At 38.5% G+C, this 18,830-nt stretch overlaps 1 protein-coding gene across 3 annotated transcripts in view; it reads right to left on the reverse strand.

Annotated features, from left to right (window-relative positions):
• AGAP1 (ArfGAP with GTPase domain, ankyrin repeat and PH domain 1) overlaps positions 1-18,830 on the reverse strand; it is a 489,058-nt gene that overhangs the window by 431,642 nt on the left and 38,586 nt on the right. Inside the window, exon 1 of one of the 3 annotated variants that reach the window (XM_075934056.1) lies at positions 9,029-9,086. The exons of the other annotated variants lie outside the window; for them this stretch is intronic. Within the exon in view, the coding sequence (XP_075790171.1) occupies positions 9,029-9,071 (43 nt within the window). The 5' untranslated portion in view covers positions 9,072-9,086. Of the gene's footprint in view, positions 1-9,028; positions 9,087-18,830 lie in introns of those variants that run through there. 3 annotated transcript variants of the gene reach the window in all.

Consider the following 18,830-nt stretch of genomic DNA (forward strand, 5'->3'; position numbering starts at 1 on the left):
ATAGGATGACCACTGGCTGTATCATTTGCTCTAACAGCTTCCAAGAAACAAGGTAGGTAAAAATATCTTTTATTAGACCAGCTACTATTGGTGGACGATACAAACTTTGGAGCTTCACAGAGCTACTTCTTCAGGTCTGCGGAAGTAACCAGGGAGCCTAAGCTCAATATAAATTGGGACACATTGTTCCCAGGCCATTATCTTGCACTCCCTCCAATATTTTTGTTTCAATAGGTACAATAGGTGGAGGACTCAAATACAGAACTGGAAGGAACATCAACAGATCATCTGGCTGAGTCCCCTAGATGCAGGCACAATTTAGTATTATCTAAACCATCCCCGACAAGTATTTACCATTCTTTTAAAACCTCCAATAGTCTCCAAGACATTCCTCAACCTCCCTCAGCTAAAAGTTAGGAAGATGAACCTCATATTTAACCGAAACCTCCCTTGCTGAAATGTAAGCCCTATTACTTCTTGTCCAGCCTTCAGTGAAGAAGAAGAACTTCTCACCCTCTTCATAGCAACCTTTTAAGTACCTGAAGTGGGGATGTTAGCTAGCAATTAATTTACTAGTCAAGTAGTTGATTGAACTACCATCCACTATTCGACTAGTCGATAGGCACTTTCGTGTTTCGCCTTTGAAATGTACAAAAGCCTCAATGGGGACTCTTGTGCATTTCAAAGTTGGAATGATGCATGGAGCCCAAGATGCACAAGAGCCCCCCCGAGGACTCTTGTACATTTCAAAGCTGGCACGCCACACAGAGCCCAGGAACAACTGAGCAGTCCCCGGCTGATCCCAGGCTCCAAGCCGCTTTGAATTGCCTGCAGAACTCAGGCTCAGCTGGGGAGTCCCCAGCTAATCCTGGGCGTCACCCGGCATTTCAAAGCAGCAGCGCCACCCTGAACCCCAGGCTTTGCGCAGCATTTCGAAACAGCTTGGAGCCTGGGATCAGCTGGGGACTTCCCAGCTGGCCCTGGGCTCCATGCGTCGTTGCAACTTTGAAATGCACAAGAGTCCACACTAGTGCTGCCCCTTCTTAAACATTGCTGTGGTGTTTCAAAGTGGAGGCTCCAGGCAGCTCTAAAGCTTTGAAGCACCCCCACTCCTTCCTTGCTGCCTCCATCTGATAGAGGCAGTGGGGCGGGGGGGGGGGGGGGTACCAGTTGACTATCCTGTCGACTATCTGATAAACAGTTGCTTATCGGATACTCAACTAGTCCTTATCATCCCTAACCTGAAGACCATTACAATACCCGTCCTTCCCCCTCCCCCCCCCCCCACTCTTCTCCAGATTACACAACCCCCTTTTTTGGATCATTCCTCATAGGTCATGTTTTCTAGATCTTTAATGATTTCTGGACTTGCCCAATTCATCCACCATCTTTCCCAGATGATAGTGCCCAGAACTGGCCACAATACTCCATTTCAAGCCTTATCAGTGCTGAGTTAAAGAATTACTTCTTGTGGCCTTGCTTACAACACTCCCACTAATATATATCTCAGAATAAGATTTGCCTTTTTTGGTTTTTGGCAACAGTATCACACTAGCAATTCATATTTAGCTGTGAATTTGGGATTGAGACCCAACATGCAGTTCTACTTCCTAAGCAGTCATTTCCTCTTCTGTATGCATTCAATTGATTGTTTCTTCCTAAATGGAGTATTTCGCATTTGTCCTTATGAATCTCATCCTATTTGCCAAGATCATTTTGATTTAGAATCACATCCGCCAAAGCCCTTGCAACGTTCCAAGTTTGGTTATCTGCTAACTTTCAGTATGCTCTATATGCCATTATCCAAATCATTTATGCAGTCGCTGGATTTAGGACAGATCTCTGAGGGAACCATATGATACAGCCTTCCAGTTTGACTGAACCACAGAACTATTCTGAGTATAGTTTTCCAATCAGTTGTGTCCCCCCTTATACTAGGTTCATCTCTTCTATAGTTCGCTAGATTGCTCATGAAGTCATGGGAGATAGAAATAAAAGCCATATCTACTGCTTTCCTGATATGCACAAGGTCCATTACCCCGTGAGAGGATATTTAGCTTGGTTTCACATTTATTCTTGACAAATCAATGTTGTCTGCTACTTACCACATTATCATATATCCTAAGTGCTTACAAACTAATTGTTTAATTTGTTCCATTATCTTTCAGGGTACCAAAGTTAAACTGACTGGTCTGTAATTCTGTGGGCTGCCCTTCTTTCCCTTTTAATAGGCGGTACTTGTTGCCACAAAATAATTGTCCCATGAGGCAAAAGTCTTAATAAAAACTGTAAAATGTCATACTTCGAGATTGATATGTCAATTACATAGGATACAAAACAGAGGATACAAAATGTAAAGGGTTAAAGCAAACAATTAACTAACTGATGGGAATTAGAAACTTTCTGGGGACACACAACATAACCGCAACTTCCTTTGGAGCATCTATTACTGATACTGTCAGATACAAGACAGCTGATAAGAAGGATCTCTGAGCTACTAAACAATTCCTATGTTAAGTCACCACTGTCTTTCTTCTATTTAAATCTTGACATTTGTTCCCATAAACTGCATCCAACTTCACTGAATGAAGCCTGAAAAGCAGACAGTGAAATAGCAGCCAAAATAGAAAGTAAAGGGCACTCCAAGAAAAATAATTTTGCTGTTACAATTATCTATAAAAACAACTTCAATATGGCCTTAAAAAAAATGTATGGGGCGGGGGAACAGTGTCAGGAAAGCAGCCTCGTGCAAACAGATGAGTAATTTGCTCCAGTAAAGTGTGATGTTTTTCATTCATATGTAATTTCAATTAAATTTATATGGAGTGAATATCAACCATGATTTTACATTTCAATGTTGTATCATCATTTCATTGTTTTATTTTACCCACGTAAGAACTGACCATTTTAGACTTGCTCACATATCTCACTACCTCCATCTACTGTTAACAGTTGTAAAATCTGTTTAAACAAAATCTCATTTTATTCTTTATTATATTTTAAAATCTGAATCTTAAAACAATTGTGTTACTCTATGTACAAACTCTTAAACATCGTAAAGTAGGTTTGTATATATTCAGCAGTGCTAAGGACAAGTGAAAAAAGGAATTGCATTAATCCAACTACACATCCAAAAAGAAATACAGAACAAATGTGATCCAACTATTTAACATTTAGTGCTTACTGTTTTCTATACTATTGAAATTAGCCCCATAGTTTGCTGCAAACTCACATTTGCTGACTGCCTACCATTACAAAATGCAAATGAACTATAGAAGTTACAGCAATTTAAACACCAAGCCTGACAATTTTGAACATTTTTATTTCATGCTGAATTTAACTACCCCATCAGTGCACCAGCAGTCTGACCACCCTACTTACTTGGTCACAGATCAGAGTGTAAACACATCCCAGTTAAGTAATACAACCAGCAAACAAATGTTTCAGTACTTTAGACTGCCGAATAGGGATGTTAAATTTAGATTAATCAAATAGTCGATAGAAATGCCATTGACTACTCGGTTAGTTAATTAGTCTATAAAGGCACTTCCACCTTTAAACTGCAGCAAGTGCCCTGCCAGCTCCTCATAGACTCATAGACTTTAAGGTCAGAAGGGACCATTATGATCATCTAGTCTGACCCCCTGCACAGTGCAGGCCACAAAATCCCACCCACCCCTCCTAGAATAATCCTCTCACCTATATCTCAGATATTGAAGCCTTCAAATACTTTGAAGACCCCAAGATGCAGACTCTCCTCTAGCTGTGATCTGTACCCCATGCTACAGAGGAAGGCGAAAAACCTCCAGGGCCTCTGCCAATCTACCCTGGAGGAAAATTCCTTCCTGACCCCAAATATGGCGATCAGCTAAACCCTGAGCATGTGGGCAAGACTCATCAGCCAGACACCCAGAAAGTTCTCTATAGTAACTCCTATCATCCCTCCATTGACCTATTTCCCACTGATAATGAATGGTCAATTAGTTACCAAGATCATGTTATCTCAAACCATCCCCTTCATAAACCCATCTAGTTTAATCTTGAAACCAGATAGATCTTTTGCCCCACTACATCCCTTGGAAGGCCGTTCCAGAACTTCACTCCTCTAATGGTTAGAAACCTTCGTCTAATCTCAAGTCTAAACTTCCTACTAGCCAGCTTATATCCATTTGTTCTTGTGTCCACATTGGTATTAAACTTAAATAATTCCACTCCCTCCCTGGTATTTATCCCTCTAATATATTTAAAAAGTGCTATCATGTCCCCCCTCAGCCTTCTTTTGGTTAAAGTAAACAAGCCAAGCTCCTTGAGTCTCCTTTCATAAGACAGGTTTTCCATTCCTTGGATCATTCTAGTGGCCCTTTTTTGTTCCTGTTCCAGTTTGAATTCATCCTTCTTAAACATGGGAGACCAGAACTGCACACAGTATTCCAAATGGGGTCTCACCAATGCCTTGTATAATGGCACTAACACCTCCTTATCTCTACTGGAAATACCTCGTCTAATACATCCCAAGATCGTATTAGCCTTTTTCACGGCCATGTCACAATGGCGGCTCATAGTCATTCTATAATCAACCAGGACTCCAAGGTCCTTCTCCTCCTCCGTTACTTCCAACTGATGTGTCCCCAGCTTATAACTAAAATTCTTGTTATTAATCCCTAAATGCATAACCTTACACTTCTCACTATTAAATTTCATCTTATTGCTATCACTCCAATTTACAAGATCATCCAGATCTTCCTGTATGATATCCCGATCCTTTTCTGAATTGGCAATAGCTCCCAACTTTGTGTCATCTGCAAATTTTATCAGGACACTTCCACTTTTGGTGCCAAGATCAGCAATAAAAAGATTAAATAAAATTGGCCCCAAAACTGATCCCTGAGGAACTCCGCTAGTAACCTTCCTCCAACCTGACAGTTCACCTTTCAGTATGACCTGCTGTAGTCTCCCTTTTAACCAGTTGCTTATCCACCTCTCAACTTTCATATTAATCCCTATCTTTTCCAATTTAACCAATAATTCCCCATGTGGTACTGTATCAAATGCCTTACTAAAGTCGAGGTAGATTAGATCCACTGCATTTCCTTTATCTAAAAAATCTGTTACTTTCTCAAAAAAGGAGATCAGGTTGGTTTGGCACGATCTATCTTTTGCAAAACCATGTTGTAATTTGTCCCAATTGCCATTAGCCTCAATGTCTCTAACTACTTTCTCCTTCAAAATTTTTTCCAGGATCTTACATACTACAGATGTCAAACTAACAGGCCTATAGTTACCCGGGTCGCTTTTTTTCCCTTTCTTAAAAATCTGAACTATATTAGCAATTCTCCAGTCAAATGGTACAACCCCTGAGTTTAGAGATTTATTTAAAAATTTTGCTAATGGACTTGCAAGTTCATATGCCAGTTCCTTTAATATTCTTGGATGAAGACCATCTGGGCCCCCCGATTTACTCCCATTAAGCTGTTCAAGTTTGGCTTTCACCTCGGATATGGTAATATCTACCTCCTTATCCTCAGTCCCATTTGTTAACTTACCATTATCCCTAAGATCTTCATTAGCCTCATTAAAGACTGAAGCTCCTGCTACAGTTCAAAAGAGGAAGCCTCGCAGGGAGCACAGGGCCAGCAGGAACTCCCACTGGCCTGGTACTCCCTGCAGCGCCTAAGCCTTTGAAATGTACAAGAGCCTCAGTGGGGCTCTTGCCCATTTCAAAAGCAGAATTGCAACAGAAGCGGAGATTGCATCAGTTCCCACTCGTGCCATTTTCCGCTGTGCCTCTACCTTCCCTGCCCCCGGTGGAGACTGTGCTGGGGGGAACCCAGCTGTAAGCCAGTTCCCCCCCAGCTCCTGCTCCCCCTTCTTGCAGCAAGGGGGAGGAAGCAACTAGTTGCATCACTAGTCAACTGTCCGATAAGTGTTTGCTTATTGGATAGTTGACTAATCACTTACATCCCCACTGCTTATATGAGTTTCAATAGATAAAATCTAGATTACAATTTTAGTTCCAGGAATATTCCATATCAAACATACAAGTATAGTTAATTTTAATATGATCCTTATACCATGACTAAGCGAATGGACACATTCACATTTAAAACCTTTCATTTTAACTTCAGAAACACAAGAGTAAACATTATTAGGTCCTAAGAGGCAATGCCTAAAATTCCAAGGCACAGTTATATGTCCCAGATTAGGGAACGTCTTTAGCAGGAAATTCCTAAATCCAGTGTAGTGCGTCAGATACATTTTTAATCTCTTTGCTCTTGCGATTTGTTCCGTAATACTATTACCTTTAGTCTATAAACTCTGTAAAGTGAATTTCCAGCCTTCAACCAGGGAGCTATTGTGATTGTTTCTTCTGCTCTCAGGTGCAGACTGTATACAAACATTTTAGGAAGGCAGACCAGCCTTTACATCTTCCATTTTAGTTCTTACAGAATTATAAATCTACAATATTCCATTTTGTCCCCCACAAGGTAGAAGATATGGCACAGTTTTTTTCAAAACCAGTTATAGCACGTATCTGCCAGAAAGAGCCATTTTTATCATCTGATTCCCTGAGCTTAAGGCAAGTTTGTCCTTTTGGGGGCCAACTTCAAAATGAAATGTTTTTCTATTATATAGCTGACCATTTTAATAATTCTGTTCCAAAAGGAATGCAACCCAAGGCAAAGCAGAATTGTATGTTGTATATTTCCCTTTTGCTTACACTTCCTCCAGCATGGATTTCATTTTCTCCCTTTCATTCCAAGTTGGAGAGATGCAATAAAACCCTACATGAAATACTGCTTCTAACATACTCTGATTCATCTGGTTGTTGTTCAGGTTCAATTTCTACTATTATATTTTCAAAACATTTTTCTTGTTCCTTTTTTTAAAAAAAGAGTTCTCATGTAACTATGAATTGGATAACATCAGCAATTTTCTAGTTTTATTATTGTTACAATTATTTCCTTATTTTCTAGGTTTGCCCATACTTTGAATATATCTGTGAAAATCATATCAGATCTTTTATTTTGCTTGGGCTTTTTGATTATTCTTTTCAATTCCCCCGAGTAAGAATTACCCATTTCAGCTACCAGGTAATTAATGACTACATTTACAAACTCAATCCCTTATCCTTAATACTGTTGACATAAAGGAATAGTATTTATTTATTTTTTAAATTAACCCAAGGGAGTAAACTAGGCGTTCAATGCATCTTAACATTAAGAGTGGAGTGTATCATGATGTAGTGTATTTACATTGAAAATAGATATGAGCCTGCTGCGCTGGGAGGGTCTGAGCCCCACTGCCCAGGGCTTGGGTTGCAAAGCTTGGGCCCCAGAAGTGTAACACCAGCCCTGGCAACTCCATTAAGCTAGGGTCATGACCCATTTTGATGTCTTTGCCCATAGTTTGAGAACCACTGTCCTAATTTATATGAACCCTGAGAAAGGGAGGTTTGGTGGGATATTAAATGCTTCTTACTTGGCTCATCCCCAGAATTGTTACTGCTCCTAAGGGTTGTAGAGTAACATCAGTTGGCACTTGTATATACACAACATATGTGAAGATCATAAACACTGGCTGAGTCAACTATTGAAGTAAACACTGCACTTTAATACAAAAACATCCTCCTGAAATGCTGATCTGTTTATTCCTCCTTCAAAGGTCAAAGTCAAGCTGCAATACATTCCAAACAATTCTCACTGGGCTGGAATAATCACATTTTAAGTATCAATTGTAGAATTTCTACATTACTGTTATAAATCCTTGTATGTTGAAAACTTTCAATCCTGTGGATGCATACAATTAGTTCACTTAATTATTCTAGATTCTTTTCATAATATAAGGTAAGATATACACTTTTTGCCATCTATTTACTGTTTCACAGAATTTAATGAAAGATAATTGCTCATTTCACTTCTAATTAGTGGTATTCTACAGTACTGGGCAAATGAATGAGAACTAGAAAAATTCATGTTCCAAATATTGTAGGGATATACAAAGTATCAGTTTTCAAGATTTTGAATGTTAAAAGTTATGTCTAGTAGAATTTGGGGTTCTATTTGCTGTATTTTTAACCAATAATTTCAGTTTTAGTTATGAATTATTGCTTCTGACAGCATCTTTTAATAATTATGTATTTTTACTCTTCTTCCTGCTTTTCCATATCTGTTATGTGAGAATGGATAAATGTGGCTTTAAGTTCTATCAGTGAGTTCCTGCACACAAATGCATGTGTAGGAGCAAATGCTCTAAAATAATCATAATTACCACTACCTATTTCAGGAACTACCACATTTTAATTGAAGTTGATGTCTAAATCCTATTACTAATGCATATGATTTAAAGAAAATGAAGGTTTCTTTCAAGAGGCAAAGCAAAATTTTCAGCTACTCTTCAATATGCATCCACTATACTTAGATCTAGTCACACAGTTCTCTCGCTACCACAATTACATCTGCTTTTTAAAACACTATGCAGCACCCTTTAAAGACACTACTGAAAGCGGTTTCTTTATGCTACCAGTTAAATCTTAATATTTGACAGTACTAATATGTGACAAACTCATGCAAAACTGAAGCAGCAGTGAAGCTGAGTGCCACAAATGAGTGAAGTTGAAAAGAGTCATGAGAAAGCAAATATATCAATGAATCATGCACTAATTCATGAGAAGTATTCATCTCACAATTATCTCAAGATGAAGCTCTCATCCGGAAGATAGCTAATGTGCCCACACTTCTCTTGACAGAAAGGAGACCCTTTATTTCTCAGTCTTAATTCTAGATGTAGAGATTTTGCTGAGCCTATTGAAGAATCTGCCGTCAGAATAGTGCCACTGTAAAACACCTTACCTGTTATTTACACATAGTAGATAGTAATCTGTACCTTCATTCCATTGAATCGAGCACACATATCAATAACCAGAAGGGGGCAGCATTTTAAAGACTATGTGGAAATGGCTTACTGCATTGGCAAAATGAACTAAAATGCCTTCATGGATTGAATAAATTGACACTACTCTAATCCTTACCTGAGGTACTTGTTTTTAAATTTGCTATTGAGAGCTGTTCCATTTACTCTCTTTCAGGATGTAGATAAAATTGCAGCACCATAATCATCTTGTTCAGTTCACACCAACGTTTAATAGCAAGCACACTGGAAGAATAGGGAAAGCCAAATCACAGAAGAAAAAACACAATTTTGTTTTCTGACCTGCACAGAGACTACATGTTCTCAATGCTTAGCTACAGGCCAGTACTGCACAAGCATTAGTCTCCTTTTTCTTACAATATATAAATCCCAACAGCATGAAATGAAAGTGTACCAATTCAGTTGCCAAAGCTTAAGCAGAGCGAGATCTTTCCTTCAGAGAGTATTACAAATGTCATTTTCCACCTTTTAAAGTATGTCTATTCACAATATGGTATTTAGCCAAACATGTATGAACACAGTTGCATAATAGATCTATGAAAACTGACAGATTAAGATGTAAGAAAAACTCTTAAAAACCCTACTGAGAAATCTCCATCTCCTGAAAAATACATAACTAATCAGAAACTAAATTAGATGCTCTAAATTACAGCAACAGGAAAAAAGGACCAAACATTAATTTGGAACAGCTCTGGTTCCATCCTCCACAAGACGATGCGCAAAATAAATCTGTGTGAATAGGCTGCTACCATAATAATGCCCCTGGAGAGACAAACAGAAGAATTCCCTATAGCAGCAAGAAAATTTGATCTGATTTTAGAATGCACAGCAGTTTAATTGGATCACAGAGGACAGATGAAAAAGCCACATAATACTGGAAAAGTATGTCTACCGAGTTATTCAGTGCTCACTGAGAAGGAAGAACCTAAAAAGTAACCATCTCTTGCCAGACACTTTAGAGTTTAATCTGAACTAAGTTAAACTTCAATAAAAGATATATTTTGAGCTGTGCAAACTGATGTTTTTAGCATTGATTGAATAAAGAAATGGACACTAATCCTGACCTGAGGTACTTGTTTTAAAATTTGCATGAATATTCTGAATAGCGTTAGTTAAAAACACTGCAGCTTGCACATCTCAAAATATGCTTAACTGCATTTAGATAAGCCTTTATAGAGGCATTTTACTCATGAGAAAAGCCATAAAATGTTCCCCTTTTAACATTTTTATAGAAGTAGGGAACAAGTTGGAGTTAGCCAGAACTATCAGGAAAAGTTAGCTAGACTTGTCAAATCCTAATAGAGTTTGCTTTCACACTGAAATACGTGTTCATCATTTTTTTAACTGTATCCTTTGGTATATATGGTTGTGACAATTTTCTTCCACTATTTGATCTGAGGAAGTGGGTCTGGCCCACGAAAGCTCATCATCTAATAAACCATCTTGTTAGTCTTTAAAGTGCTACATAGTCCTATATTTTGTTTCAACTGAAATAGTTGTGAGAGGAAATATTAAACACATCGAATGCTACACCTCTTTATGCATTACATAGTTTGAGGAATCTTCCACCTACCTGGAATAAGACTGGGTCCAACTCTGGTAAAAATAATATTTTACAATCTCTTAATTCATGTAAAGTTTTAGTGTATTAAAGTGAGTATTTTTTTACCTAAAAAGAACTCTTAGAAATATTTTAGTCTGGAAAGGTGGTGGTAATACATGCCACTTTGGCCTCTTCTGTGCTAACAAGAGATTTCTTGAGGGATCTGAATAACAATCCCCATTGTACTTTCTACATACCCCAGGATGTACTTCATGGGTCTCATCGATGAATCAAAACACTAATGAATGTGGAGAAACTGAAGAAAGTCCAGAGAAGAGCAACAAAAATGATTAAAGGTCTAGAAAACACGACCTATGAGAGAAGACTAAAAGAATTGAGCTTCTTTAGTTTAGAAAAGAGAAGAATGAAAGGGGACACGATAGCAATTTTCAAGTATCTAAAAGGGTGTTATAATGAGGAGGATGTAGCGGTCTCAGTGATGTTTCCTTTTTTAAAAAGCTATTCTTCAACATTTATAGTTCTGGAAAATAACTAAATTCCCATTTTGCAGGTTAATAATTGAAAATTATATTTTAATAACAAGCTTAAGTATGTACTCAAAAGACAGTCTAGCAAGATCCCCTTCACTCACCAACATTCTGTAGTACAGATTAGTCCTATCAGATACTAGGGATGTTAGCTACCGTGTAACCGAATAGTTGTGCGACCGCATTAAACTTTAGCGGTTGCACAACTATTCAATAGTCCTTAGGGGTGGGGCTGGCAGCCAGTATGTTATTGGCCCCACTCCCGGGGAGCCCCCTGCCATCCCATGCCGCTGCTTCCGTATCAAAGGCAGCAGCATGGGGTGCCAGGTGTCAGCTGATCCATGAAGGGAACCAGTTTAAAAATCAGCTCAGAACCCTGCGGACAGGGGCTGTGCTGCAGAACAGCCTCTGTCCTTAGATGACCCTGGCTCGCTGCAGACAGAAGCTGCCCCATGGGATGCGAAGAAGCCTCTGTCCGCAGGAAGCCTAGACCCCTGCGGACAGAAACTACTTCTTCGTTGCAGCCTCCCCTGCCCGCACCCACTCCCCTCGCACTGCTGCCTCAGATTCACTGGTCAGGTCTCTCAGAGTGCAAGACTAGAATGGTTCAACATGTACAGTAATTCCTCATTTATCACTATAGATGTTTTTCTGAAAATGTTCGTGCTAAGTGAAAACATGCTATGCGGGGTCAATTTTCCCATTAAAAAATAATGGAAAAGGTGGGGGTTGCGTTCAGGTGGAGGTGGCAAAGTCAATTTTTTTTTTTGGTGCTGGGTCGTCAATGTCAACATTAGATATCTAGCAACACAAGTTGCCACCGTTTGTTAAAACACAAAGATAAACACGTGAGTGAGCGGAGGAACGCTGTGACCACGTGTATTCATCCGCTCATGCGTATTACCACCGTTTTCACCAACTTATACCGCCGCGCGAAGCAGTCCACCACTTGATTATTTTAGTGTTATTTCGGGGATGGTCGTACTATTCGAAAAACCTTCCAAAAAAATAACGCTATAGTGAAAATGTGTTAAGGAGGCATGTGTTAAACGCGTAATTACTGTATTGTGATTCTAGTCTAAGGATCTCAGTTTTCTTTGGGAGTGTGGGGGGAAGAGGGCTGATTCATAGTTCTTGGGTATGAGGTTGGCAGTACTGCATTCCCACCGCTCCTATTCCAGTACTCAACCACCTAAAGCACAGGCTGTCAAGTCAAACACCACAGTGTTAACTACCTCTTCGACTGGACTGAAGCCAAACTTTCAGTTTTAGCACAGTACTGAAAGGCTAGCATATTAGGACACTGTTCCCTGCAACTGCCTCTGAACCATGATTACATAGTTAACTTCCACTGAAACATGAAGCCTATTTCCTAATCAAATCCTAAAATAAGCAAGTCTTTTTCATGCTTGTATGCTTTCTTCCTACCACATGCCTTACCCACCATCAAAACATTTTCTACTCAAGAATAATTTTGATCACAGCATCAGTACAAGATCTGAAAACTAAACCAACCAACCAAAGCAGAATATTTTGGAAAAATCCAAGCAAAAACTGTTTAAAATGTAAAGAAAGCAATTAGTGCCCCACTCCAAATAAGAGAAAGACTGAATTTTCAGTGTACTGTGATTATTTATAAATGACTGTTACTCTGATAAAAATTATGGTGTTACGTTTTCTATATGCTCAAGCTTTTCAGCACCACTTAAACAGTACCCTTAATAAAAGTGCTGTATTCCCAAAGATATCCCAAAGAGAATGCAATGCACGTAAGAGTATATGCTGTTTAAGTTTTAGTTTGTTTTAGCAACAACAAAATATTAAACGAATTAATATTGTTAAATAATATCAGTACAGTCCAATTAGCTCAAGCTTTCTAGAAAACCAGCTCAAAGTTTTCTTCCTTAATTTCTTTAGGTGACAGCTAATTTCCATATAAATGTTTTTGAACAATTCACAAGTGTTCTGCCACTGTTCTGACACATCCCTCAGATTTTACTTATTCAGCAAAGATTAATCATGCTAGCAGTTTGCATTTTAAGGTAATTTTATCCTTTGCTGTGCCAATTTTCTCTGCCTCATGAAAGCAAAGACTAAACTATGTAATGTCTAAGTTTCTGGAGAGTTTTAAGGTTACAATCATAAAATGCAATTTGATTTTTGTCTTCAGTTAACGCTTATTGCAGGATTCTCAGCATCTTCTGCAGTAAGGAGCATGTCCTCTCATGAACTTTCACCTAACCCCACTGTGGCAGCTTTTACAATTGCCCACATGTACAATATAAAGAGTTATTTATCCTTAATTGTCTTAAAATGACCTTTTGGCAAATGAAGTGCACCACCAGCCACTTGGCTGACCTTGTACCATATGTGGTCCAATTATGTACACATAGACCTAAGGTCATGATTTGCTATCAACAGCTCCTCAGGGAATTGTTATGAACAGTAGTGAGTTTAGTAATACAGCATTTTTTGTTTTATTTAATAGATAGCTTACAAGAACTTAGAATAATGTCATACACACACACAGTGCAAAAAAAATCGTTTAGTATTTAAAACTGCTGAATTCAGATTCATCATTCCTATTCAGCCTGGAGAATTTATCTATGCTAGTTATGAGAATGCAAATTCATTTGCCAAACTAAACTAAAATTCCAAGTTAGAATGCCAAATACCCTTCAGATTATAAAGAATAGCTGGACATGCTTACATAAAAGTTGCCTCTTACTATCAAGAGGCCTTTTGGCAGTGCATCACCTAATAAACCATCTCATTAGTCTTTAAAGTGCTACATAGTCCTGTTTTTTGTTCCAGCTACACCAGACTAACATGGCTACATTTCTATCACAAATTTAAAATCAGTAATTCCTGATAATAACCTCCTCCTACCTATATACCTTCTAGTGTATCATTAAATTTCATACTTCTAAGTTAATATCATTAGATATCCTTACAGTACCTGTGGCATGAGGCTAGCATGAACATTAGTCATTGAACTCCTATATTTATTGTTTGGAATAATTAAATCACAACTGGGTCACTAAATACTGAGTTTCTGCCAAGGTCAGCCAAATCTTCCTGTTTGTGTGCACTTCCTTTCACCTCGCTTGTGACCACACTCCAGCCTCAAAGACACATTTTTTGAAATATCTTCTAAGGTGAAAATCTAAGGTGCAAATAAGTTTACTTGAAATAGCCCACATATTTCAACATAGCAAATATATTTCTTTCCCGATGCCTAAATTTTTCAATAAGGAAGCAATTGCAGTAATACAACTCTGGAATTTTCAATAAAACCACTTGTTACTTTCATTACAAATACTTCACACCTTTATTTGAGCAGCATGACACAGTAAGCAAGATTTTACACTGCCTCATCACATCTCCATTCAGGTTCAATACTCAAATGATTCTATCCCACTTCAGTTTCCTAGGACCTAGGTTTTAAAAAAGTCTTAGATGCATGTAGTTCCAAAGCATTCTGATCTCACTTAGACTCGCATAAAACAGATCTGGGGAAAAAAACTGAGTTTTCCTTCCAGTGAAACTGAACCCTAACTGCTGGCTATTTCCTAGGTACAGATGCCTGATAGAGGGTTATTATGTTTTCTCATTTTAATATCTTGCCACTGGAAACATCATTTAAAGCCCAAGATTTACCAGCTACCAACACAGAGCTGGTAGAACACTTCTGTTGAAATCCAGTTTTAGTACTAAAATGAATTGCTCCACTTCAATATTCATCTTTTCCATGTAAAGGCTATCAATCCTAAATGATAAAGCAAATAGTTTATTCATTTCTACAATTGGAAACAGACTGCTGGGTTTTAGTCTTTAATGAAAGATATATTTGGGAAGTTTGTGGATTTTAAGTGCATTTGGGTAGAGAAATAACTATTATAGGAATGAAGCTATGGTAACAAAAAATAACGGCTATATAACCCATTTCAGAACAAATACTATTGTATTTAAATAGGGTAAGTGACCAAGAAAATTATGAGCCTGTCAGTTTGACATAGATCCTCAGCAAGAAAACAGTGTAGCTGATATGTGACTGGATTAACAAAGAATTAAAATGAAGATAATGTAAATCATGCAGACCAGCACGGTTTATAGAAAACAGAACTTGTCATATTACCCTGACTTTTTACATGAGATTACAAACTTAGTTGATAAAGGAAACAGTGTTGATATAATAGCTTTAGAAGTCTAAGTGTATTTCCTTTGGCACCAGATGAATTGTAATTAAAAATAAAATGTTGCATACATTAAATGGATTAAAACTGGCTAACTGATCATCTCAAAATCAAATGTGTGTGCTTCTACTGGGGTGCTACAGGTGTCAATTCCTGGCCCTACACTTTTATCCATAACCTGGAAGAAAACAAAATAATTGAGAAAGTTTGCACGACAAAAACTGGGGAAGTGGTAAATAACAAAGGGGACAGGTAGCTGACACAGAGCAATCTGGATCTCTTGGTAAACTGCACAAGCAAACAACATGCATGTTGGTTTGGCTCAACGTGAACTTATCCATCTCAGAACAAAGGCTATGTCTACACTCGCGGCTTCTTGCGCAAGTAATATGCAAATGAGGCTAAGCGTGGACTATCGCCGAGCCTCATTTGCATACCTAGTGAGCCACCATTTTTTTCAGAAGAGGCTCTTGCACAAGAAGGAGCATCTACACTGCCCCTTCTTGCGCAAGGAAAACCCTCTTGTGCAACGCCGTTCTTCCTGAAAAGTAATAGGTGTAACGGCATTGCACAAGAGGGGTTTTTTTGCACAAGAAGGGGCAGTGCAGACGCTCCTTCTTGTGCAAGAGCCTCTTCGGAAAAAAATGGTGGCTCATTAGGTATGCAAATGAGACTCAGCGATAGTCCATGCTTAGCCTCATTTGCATATTACTTGCGCAAGAAGCCGCGAGTGTAGACATAGCCAAAGAGTGCAAGCCACACTTAGATGAGTGAGTATCCTAGGAAGCAGTGACTCCAAAAGAAGAGCTCCGGCTTCAGCCTCGCTACAAGCAGTTTTAGTACTAAAACTAAACTACTTTAGGGGCAAGGCAGTGAGGCTCCGACACATTCAGCCTGTAGTACTCCCTCCTTGGGGCATGTAGTAATTTTAGTTGTCAGAAGGCGCTTTGAGGGAATGAAGTTTGAACGTCCCTGCCTTACTGTAATAGACACAAGGAGCTCAATCTGCCTTAAAGGAGAGTGAAGGAGTAACTTGGTTACAGTTTATAAACATACCTGGGGAATACATATATAAATAAATGAACTCTTCAGCCTATCAGAAAAAGATATAACTGATTCAATGACTGGAGAAACCAATTCAGACAAGAAAGAAGTCACTAGTTTTTACTGGTGGGCGTAACGAACTACTGTATTAATTTACCAATGATCATAGTAGATTCGCTATCACTGGCAATTTTTCAATCAAGACTAAATGTTCTTCTAAAAATACACTCTAGACAGTGGTTCTCAACCTGTTTATCATTGTATCTCACATATGCTGTTCGCTCTGTGCTGTGTAGATGCAGCTCACATAATATACAGTAAAAGCTCTTTTATCCAGCACATTTGGGAATGTGAAAAATTCCAGTTAACTAAGAAAAAGTGAGTTTGGGTGTGGGGCTCGGACAAGGAGGGGTTTTGGGGTTCTGAATCCAGGAGTTCTCACCTCAGACAGGTCCCCGCAAACTGCTCCTTGGAAAAGGCATGGCTATGCAGCTCTGTGCGCCACCCCACAGCTCCCATTGGCCCTGATTTGTTTCCTAAACAAAGGTAGTTCTCACTTACCTTAGTCCCCCAAATTAGGAAAACAACCTGGATCTCCAAGCCCTGTTGGCAACACCCCTTTTGTTTCAGACTTGTGGACAAAAATCATAAAAGTAGTGATAGCAACAGTATTTACAGCACTTGTTTGCTAACGGAACATGTAGTACTATTTGAATTTGCTTTTATAGGAATACATTTTAGAAATCCTTCCCAACAGCAAAACAAATGACACCTTAGAAACTGCTACCAAATGTTTGCCAGGCTGTTGATACAACACTTTGATTAAACACCCAAAAATAGTTTAGGAATGTGTGACTGTCTGGCATCATCCTAATTCACTACCATAACACGCCTCATTAATGTACTTACCCCTCCCAATAAATTTGAGAACTATGGCATAGTGCTCTAACATTTAACATCCTTTCAATTATTTTCCACTCAAGTTTTTCCCATCTCCATTTTGATCTGAAAAGGAGGAACAAGTGACAAAGCCTGTTTTCATAAACCACAATTTCAACTAGCATTCTCATACTTGTTTTCTCTGAACAATCCTCAACACAATGCTGGGTTAATGCCTTTTTTTTTTTTTTAAATAAACCAACATTGTTAACAACTATCTAGCATACCCAGTTCTCGCAACAATTTCTAAAATGTCCCAGAAAGTATGCTATCAATGCAGAAATCACAAGGGTGACTCCTTACTCAGAGATGGAAAATTAAGTTTTTAGTCACTTAAGAATTTTCAGCATTCAGTAATAGTTTCTCAACCAATTAAACAAGGTACAAAGACAGCAGAAAAGCTGTAATCACTTTTAAATATCCGTTTTAAATATCCGTTTGTTACAATACCCATGTCTGAACCTTCGGGTCAGAACACTGAGCTCTTTCTTGAAGACTTAAGATGCATGTTATTACTTAATTGACTGATTTTCTTTATTTGTCTTTGAAATGATGTAGCTTCCTTATATGTCAGAATTTGTCCTTACCAGACAATCACAGCCCTGCTATTTCCATTTATGCTGGTGCCGATTATAAAGGGAATGCCTTATGTATGAACACAGAGAAAGCAAATTCCTGATGCCAGTAAAAGTAGTACACAGCTTCCCAGCTATACATTTTCTGTTTCAAGCAGGATATACAATCACCAAACTTTTCCTATGGTGATTTTAGTGTTTAACATTTATCATTAAACTGTATCATTTAACCTGCTGCAAGACAGCAAGTATACATATGTTGCCAACACTTCAGGTTTTCTAAGCTAAAAATTTTATCACTCATGCAAGAACAACTGAAGCAGGGAGGACAGAACACAACTCGGTCTGTGGCAAAGTGGTGCACATATGTTCCACTTCAGTTTGACTTGCACTTCTAAATTAGTAGAGCCCTGCAAATCCACAGATATTTGCTTTATACCAGTAAGTATCCATATCTGTGGCTATACATGGCTCATGTTTGCAGATACTAAGTTGGATACTACTTTTGTGTCTAGAACACTGCACATTTGCAAACATCCATGAATCTTTTTTGCAGATACAGATGCAGATAATTTTGTATCTTCGCAGGGCTCTACAAGTTAGACCTTAAAATATTCCACAGACTCTATGCTGTCACTCTGCACAGAAGCAAATCCATGCTTCAAACTGGTCATAATTCAATGCTAAATTAATCTGAAAGATTGCTTTTCTCTTATGCTTGAATGGCTCAGCAAGACCTGAGCAAACACTGTGGGGAACTTTTTTATGAAGTCTGTACCCACATCAGTGCTATGAACATTACAAGCTAAGTGCCCTTAACAGACCTCTTCATCAGAATGTGAGCTATTTTTATCTTGCTGTGCTGTGGCGCTTCCTGTGTGAAATAAGTCCAGGCAATTATGACTAAAGTAAAAATGCACACTTGGAACAAAAACTTCAGTGCAGCAGGGGAGGTTTAGATTGGACATTAGGAAAAAATTCCTATCAGGGTGGTCAAATATTGGAATAAATTGCCAAGGGAGGTGGTGGAATCTCCCTCTCTGGAGATATTTAAGAA

The sequence above is a fragment of the Pelodiscus sinensis genome, chromosome 7 (genome assembly GCF_049634645.1).
Source record: "Pelodiscus sinensis isolate JC-2024 chromosome 7, ASM4963464v1, whole genome shotgun sequence".
Classification (NCBI taxonomy): domain Eukaryota; kingdom Metazoa; phylum Chordata; order Testudines; family Trionychidae; genus Pelodiscus; species Pelodiscus sinensis.